Source organism: Sinocyclocheilus grahami, unplaced genomic scaffold (assembly GCF_001515645.1).
Source record: "Sinocyclocheilus grahami isolate Dianchi unplaced genomic scaffold, SAMN03320097.WGS_v1.1 scaffold523.1, whole genome shotgun sequence".
In the NCBI taxonomy this organism is placed as follows: domain Eukaryota; kingdom Metazoa; phylum Chordata; class Actinopteri; order Cypriniformes; family Cyprinidae; genus Sinocyclocheilus; species Sinocyclocheilus grahami.
Genome location: NW_015505702.1, coordinates 451,683 through 459,776, shown reverse-complemented (window position 1 = coordinate 459,776; position 8,094 = coordinate 451,683). Strand labels below are relative to the sequence as shown.

The 8,094-nt window shown below is 35.1% G+C and overlaps 1 protein-coding gene across 1 annotated transcript; it reads right to left on the bottom strand.

The window, feature by feature from the left end:
- Positions 1-968: 968 nt before the first annotated feature.
- On the bottom strand, positions 969-5,380 carry LOC107555052 (methylmalonic aciduria and homocystinuria type D protein, mitochondrial-like). The gene is made up of 8 exons (XM_016237739.1): positions 5,289-5,380; positions 4,289-4,327; positions 3,968-4,106; positions 3,547-3,764; positions 2,603-2,711; positions 2,205-2,335; positions 1,565-1,651; positions 969-1,471 (listed from the first exon to the last, which is right to left on the bottom strand). The coding sequence occupies exons 2-8, from the start codon at positions 4,295-4,297 to the stop codon at positions 1,277-1,279; spliced, it is 888 nt and encodes a 295-aa protein (XP_016093225.1). The 5' UTR covers positions 4,298-4,327; positions 5,289-5,380; the 3' UTR covers positions 969-1,276.
- Between the last annotated feature and the right edge of the window lie 2,714 nt (positions 5,381-8,094).

The following is an 8,094-nucleotide window of genomic DNA, read 5'->3' as shown; positions in this document are numbered from 1 at the left end:
ATGACTGCTGTCTCGAAAACATGTTTCACCATCCACACACAGCCCATCTTTGATCAACCGCACACTTTGATTACCCCACACATAATGACAGGTTATTTTTGTTAAATATCTTAAATGAGATCTTTAGATGCTGGTTACCACGGGAAGAAAACCATAGTACAGTATATACTTCAATGATTCAATGCACTATGAAAATTTTCTATGAAGGACTGAAAAACAATGTAAGCAAATGATCATATCTGATATAATGCAAAATATTTAAATAAATAAACTCTTTATAGCTTTTATAGAATATTTGTGTGACTTTCCATTAAGGAGAGATCAGCTGTTAAGGGCTACATGATTCAAAAGCACAGTTGACTGACAGGCATGTGCTAATGGCGAGTGAAGAACTGTCTAAACTAATGGTAGTGTCAGAGTTTAAAAGAGAATGATTATAGTCCATCTGTTGTGCGTTTGAATGAATTCTAATGACACCCTTGAGACACTGACCTCAGCAGATGCCAGCTTTGATCGCTTCAGGCTAATAAGGACAAAAAATCCACCATTTAGGTTAGAGACCAGCTAAAATCCAGACAGGTAAATCACTGATGTTGAAGAACCAATTATCAGTCTAACTCTAGTTAAATTTACCAAGTCTACTCACTTGAAATGCATGTCACTACTGAGTCGTTAAGGCCTTATATCTTGGTAGCTCCACCGTTTAGATTAATGGATGGTTTTTCCAACCTGTTCGCACAAACAATAAACCAACATTACAGCCAGTGATACTCATTAATTATTTATTGTGCCTATCATGGAGCAATGAAGAAAGCTGACAATACTGAATTAAACTGAAAGCTCTTAATCACGACTAAAACTTTTTAAATATAATGTATGGACAAAAAAAATGACCAAATACAGATTTGGACAGAGCAATGTTGTGGAAATATTTTTATAAATATTTTTTTTTTTAACGTGACAATATTCTGTCACATTTTAGTTTCTTTGAGGTCTGTAGTACAAGAAAGGCAACATATAGGAAGAGAGAGACTGAAAGATGCTGGACATGTGACAGAACTTCCCTCTGTAGCACACGCACCCAAAATAAAAGTCACACCAAAAGTGCTTTTTGATCTACAAAAATAAATACACATTTCCAGCAGCAGCCATTGGGCACCTTCATTAAGTGCATAATGGGATGTAAATGTGTTTTTGATTGTACTAATCATCTCAAAGCTGATGTTTGATTTTGATATTAATAGTGTTCCCAATAGTTTCCTTTAACTAATTAACTTTAGTTTCCTTGTAGCTTCTTCATGATCTGGCTGTTGGGTGGCGCTGTGGTGAAAAGTGTGCCCACAAAAACATGCGTCCCCCACATTACGTGCCGAATCACTTTACAACAGCCCAGGTCCTCGATCTGAAAACCTAAATGGCGATATCTTTCATCCGTTTCAAAGAGCGTGTTGTTTGTGTATGAACCGAAGAACTGAGGAGAGAGAAATGCAATACAAATACAGTTACAAATACAGAAAAGTTTTCAGATTGCAGCAAAACTTTAGTAGACATTTATAAGACTTACTGCAAGTCCAGATGATGGGTCTATGAAATCAGCCCAGAATCCTTCTGTTCGGAGAGCATGACATATCTCCTTTGCACCTTCAACAAACTGCATACAACACAATTATCAACTCTCACCATTCATTCATCATTCATCTGTAATGAATAGCTTTAACCATGGAGCTTCCACTCAGTTTTGCTTACATTGTTTTGGCACATGCTTAGCTATAAATCTTTCCTCTGAATGCAGCGGCTCACAAACAAACAACAGCCTGAGAATAATACAGTGCCTGCAGCATTCCTACAGCATGGCTCCACGCCAAGTAGACAGGAACTCCACAGTGATGTGAAGCAGACAGTAAATAACACAGAGCGCTGAAGGCACTGCTGAGTCACAAAGTTCTCCCTCTCGTACGCATGCATTCTGAAGGAGTTTTATTGTACTAAAGCTACATAACTTTGCCCAAGGACAATGCAAAGCCATAGGCAAGGGCTAAAATATGATTAATTAATCAGGAGCTACTTTGATACTAAGTGACAGCAGCTTCAGTTTGGCATGGTGTGTACAGAAATAATATAATATTTTATATTATACATAATGTTTATAATAATATTATTATATTATAGAATCAAAACAGATTAAAGCAACTAGATCAACTCACTTTAGCAAGCAGCTCTTCTCTCTCCTGGTCCACTTGCTCAGTCCAGGCCGTCATGTCGTTCTGTGTTCGTTGAGTCACAGTGACCACCATCATGCCAGTCGACGGGACCTCGGGGAACATGGACTCAAAATCTGAATTAGATGATGAACAGGGAACGCACACATTAATGAATATAAAAAGAAAAATATCTGTACAGCAATTACATACTATAACATTTTTACATTTTGGAATAAAGAACAACCATACCATTCAGTGCCTAAAATACAGATGGAAATGCTACCCTCTTGTGGCCACATTTTACATTGACCCACTACAAATGAGCTCACCCCTACTGCAAATAACCTCAGTCCATGTTAAATCTGATCAACTCAAATACTCTAAAACAGCAACATACAGACCTTTCTTTAACAATTCAGGGCAAGACTGAATGGCACACTCCACAATAGAATGATCGAAAAAGTGCTCTGCTTTATCCACGTTCTGTTCTGTGGATGCTTTATCACTTTCCTAAAAAACATATAGAGAAACAGAGAAAAGTTTGGGGTTAGTATGATCTTTTTTTTTAAAAGAAATTAATACTATAATAATATTTTCTTCAGCAAGAATGCATTAAATTAATAAAAGTGACACTTTTACATTATTACAAAAATTTCAAATAACTGCTGTTCTTTTTATTCTTTTGCGGTTTTGTTATATTTATTAAAGAGACCTGAAAATGTATGGTTTCTACAAATATATTAAAGAGCACAACTGTTTCCAACATTGATAATAATAAGAAATGTTTCTTGAGTAGCAAATCAGCATATTAGAATGATTTCTGAAAGATCGTGTAACACTGAAGACTGGAGTAATGATGCTGAAAATTCAGCTTTGCCATCACAGAAATATATTACATTTTAAAATATATTCAAATTAAAAATATATATATTTTAAATTGTAATAATATTTAATCATTATTGCTGCTTTTCCTGTAGTTTTGATCAAATAAATGCAGCCTTGGTTAGCAAAAGAGACTTCGCTCAAAAACATGAAAAAAAATCTTTCGGCAGTGGTGTAGGAACAAAAACACCACTACGTCACATGACAATTTACATTTTAGTACAAATATTATGAGCTTACATTTATTATGAGCTAACACTTAAGAGCAACCAAGAGCAAAAATAAATAGATAAATAAGTAACTTAATTAATGATTGTACAGTCTTTACTTTTGTTTTTCAAATTCATGTTGTTAAGTGATTATGATCTTAAAGCATTAATGGCTTCACAACCAATAATAAAGTTATTATTTTACTACTTATTTATTTATTCTGTCATTTAAAATGACTCTGAAAGCATCATACATGAAGCTCGTTGATTAACTGGGCCAGGATGAAGTCGTGCCTCTCACTGCTGGACTGAGCAGTGAGCACGTCTGGCATCACGCTGTAGATTGGGGTAGTCCTCTGCTCCGCTGGACCCTCCAAGTGACAGTCAAAACCCACATTTCCCGGCAACTGGAAACGCTTATCCTGAGGTCCGAATGGGCCCATGGTCTCGTCTGGCCACACTGTCCTTTGTGCTATTCACAGAAATATCAAACACAGATCATTAGAAAACACCTTGTAAAAACACAATCAACTAGAAATACAAGAGAAAATGTTATTATTAGCCCCTGTGTCAAATATCCTGTAATCAAATCTATTTGTAAAGGTATTGCCATGAACTATTTTACTGGAAGCTAACAGTTGATTTAGTCTTCTACAGAGGAATACACTCATTTACCAGTGTCAGGGGTTGTGTTGTTCAGGTGTGGCTCATCTGAGCCGGACGCCCCAGAGAAAGTCCTGGCTCCAACAACACGATGAACTAGAATGTGAAGCCCAGGCAGGTACGTCACCAGCCGAGCTCTGCAGCAGAGCACCTGACAAAACAGCGTGCAGTTATACATAGTGTTTATGAAGTGGATGTAAACATGAAAAATGCAAAAGATGTAAACAAGAATCTTTTTTTCATATATGATGTTAGATTGTGTTGCATTTACTTAAATCCACTTTGCATAAGACAAAGCGATTTCAGTACAACTGGGATTTACAGTACACTTACACTGGTCATCCTGTTGGGCTTCTCTTGTTTACAGTTCACCTGGGTGGGAAAAAGTAGTCACACGACTACACTTATTGAAATAAAGGAAAAAACTGCTATTTACACAACAAATGCAGATGTTTAGTAGGCACCTGACAAAATATGGATGATAGCAAAAATGTGTTGAGCCCAGTAAAGCTCTAAAGAAACTCCAAGACATTTCCTTTTATTGCGGAGGACTAAACAATTACGACATGATTGTTAGAAACATGCAAGGTGTAATAAAGCAGCTTCTGTCTGTTGTTTTAACCAAAAGAAGCATAAAGGTCATAAAGGGACAATAAAGCATTAAAGGTATACTAAAAATAAATATAACTACTATACAAAACTAAACCATCTGTCTAAAAATGAAGCACGTGTAACAGCAGATGAAATATAAGTAAGCAGCCCACATGAAAAAATACTATAGTAATGTATAGTAAATACTATAGTGTTTTTGAACCATACTATAGTAAAGTACTTGAATTAATTTGTTGTGGTAATTCTATAGTTGCTGTGGTAATATAACAACTATAGTAATATAAACAAATTACTTTACCCAATACTGTACTAAGTTTATATTTTATATTATACTACAATACACTACAGTTTACTAAAGTATACTACAGTATGTATTACAGTTTATCAGTTCACTATAGTTAATACTACAGTATGCTGTAGCATTCATTAAAAAGTGTTGTAACTACTATAATATATACAGTAAAATACACTTTACTATAGTATGGTTCAAAAACACTACAGTATTTACTATAAATTACTACAGTATTTTTTCATGTGTGAGTTAATGACACGTCTTAATATTTATGCATGTCTCATTAGCCCAGTGGCTAAACTAAGTTGAGCTTACATTTAATAATCACTCGAAAAATGCTGAAAATCTGCTGTGTTTCGTATTATTTGGTACTCTATTTGTGGACAGTCAGTAACGATATTCAAATGTAACCAATTTATTTGTGCTTACCTGAATTTTGTGAGATTGATGTTAGCTGTTAGCTTGCTAAAAGCTAGTCTTCTTTAACCTTTTGATAACGTAACAACGGCAGCGTGTAAAGGACAAACACAAGAACAACCGTGAAATTCCTTTCAGATACACCAGATGTCAGCAGAACATAGAAAACATTTCTTGGGACTCAAGACTTGGGTTCCATACAAGCGTTTAACAAACAGCTATGCACTCTCTTTAATCATATGCAAACACACACACACACACTTCTCCTCAGCAAAGCCACAGTTGAAAACGGCTGCACTGCACTTACTCCAGTGGGGTGTAATGGAATTACAGTAGCTTCAGGTTTTCCCCCAATGGTCTTTTAGTGGCACTTGGCCACTTGGCTGTCTTATTTCTCATGATAAAAGCACAAAAGATGTCCTAAGATGTCTTGTTCTTTTAATGGCAAATGTGTGTGCTGAAGAAACTGTTATAAATTTATATTTATATGTTATAAACATTAACCTTGAATTCTGTGAAAATTCTGTCAAATTTGTTGTTCATTGTTAGTTCATGATATCAAAAGCATTAATATTCCTGAATATAACCTTATTGTGAAGCATATGCATGTAATCAAACAAGTTTTCAAATATGCAAAATTGTTCACTACCTCCATATATCTATTTCTTAACATCAAAAACCATCACGATAAAATTCAAATGTCTATCTTCAGGCTCTGACTTTGTCTTTTTCCTTGGGTAAGTTATTGCCTCTCCTGTAAAACTAGTCATGAATCAGTCTCCACCTGTGACAGCACATGATTCTGTTCCTGACAGCTTCTCAACAAGGCTACATCAAAATTGTATTGAAGATAAATGTGTTTCTGTTTTATATGAAATGAGGAAGAGACAGAGCCATTCTGCAATATGGCAGGATTTCTTGTGAAATCTAAGTTTTTATGAGGTCATCCCTTTTTTTTAATAAATGTGTTTGGCTAGGCCTCTTAATTCCAGTGAAGACTACTCTTATCTTCATGCTAGGCAGCAGTGAGTCTCTATCTAGAGAACTGTGTGCTTCCAACTTTTTTGCAACAGTTTGAGGAGGAGTTTGAGGGCCCTTTTCATTATAGCATGACAGTGGGTCCCATTCACTAATAATTGCATGGATTAATCATAGTTAAACGCACAGGAAAACTTCTGTCTTATAAGATGAGGCCGCAAGATGTGTTTAGTTGAACTGTACATTTCGTAATGGATCAGTCATTGGGGTAAACCAACCTCTCCTCATTTTTATATTGGAGGGGGAAATATCATTGGGAATCGTATAAATAGATGCATACATAAATAAATTATTATAAGGTGAAAAAATGAGTGCATTATCATTAATTAATTTATTCATATTTTTACAGGTTTAGTTATCTATCATTTGACAGAAAAACAAGATGGTGCCAGTTGCGTTTGTATGTACAAAGCATTCTGGTAAGGGAAAAAAAATATTCCATAATGCAAAACAATCAGCTTGGCAATAAGACAAACACTACAACAATATTACATAATCATTAAAGGATAGTTCAACCAAAAATGAAAATTTTATCATTGTTTATTCACCTTCAATTGTTCCAAACGTATATTACTTTCTTTCTACATTTGAACACAAATGGAAAAAAGACTATGGACGTCAGTGGCTACCAGTAACTGTTTGATTATTAATATTCTTTAAACTATCTTCTTTTATGTTCAACAGAGGGGGGGAAAAAATACTGAAGTCCTCCATAATTTCATTTTCAATACTCCACAATTTCAAATTTTCAATAATTATTCTTTGATTCCTGTTAATTGTAATTTGGAATCAGGGAGAATACTTTATTTCGTTACTCATTGGAAGGACTGTATTGGTGTTTTGAGAACACCAAGTATTGATCCAAGCTGTCGTTCCTCAAGAATATGTAACTGAGGGACTGGAATGGCTGACAGATTCCAGAATGATTCAACTGCAGAATTAATAAACAGGCATAGCAGTTAAGACATTTGCAATCTTTATTGAGAAAAAAAGTCTCAGATACAAGCAGTGGAGAAGACACATAAGGAATATACATAAATAATGAGAAATTGTTCATCTCTGGGGTTTTAAAGAAAAAACATCCTGAGTTACAACAAGCCACCACATGCAGTCGTTTCCCTCCCACTAGATGAACCGGTCGGCTCAGAGATACCTGCTTTCTGTGCATTGCAACATAACACTAGGAGCCAGAGGCAAAAACCATTTATTGGAGAATAAAAAAGGTACCAGTGGTGGTGTGATTTTAGTTGCTAAGACTTGTTTTCTGATGTGTGATAGGTGTGCTATCTTACCACAAATCGAAAGCTTTCATCTTTTCAGTGTTTTCTTAAACCCCCTGGCACTGACTCACATTGAGATTACAGCAGCATATGAGGAAAACTGGATATTTTTTAGTTGAGATTGGAAGACATGTAATTTTTTTTATTATATATATATATATAATATATATTATATTATTTTCCAGGGTTCAGAAATACCCATATCTTCTGGAAATACAAGTAAATTTTTCCAATGAATGTTTCATTTAATTCTGTTACATGATGATATTTTTTCTTTGGCTTTGTTTTATCTTGCCTTGAGCACAAATCTGGGACAAAGATGTGCACACACCCCTCCCCCCCTCCAAAAAAGAAAGAAAAACATACATGATGACCCTGTGCTTTGCCACAAACTTTCAATCACTCATATTTTCTCGTGACATGGTCACCATCTAAATAATTATACACCTTCTTAGTCTGTCCTTGCACTTAATATACTGTAGATATCTTAGTTTGTTTCA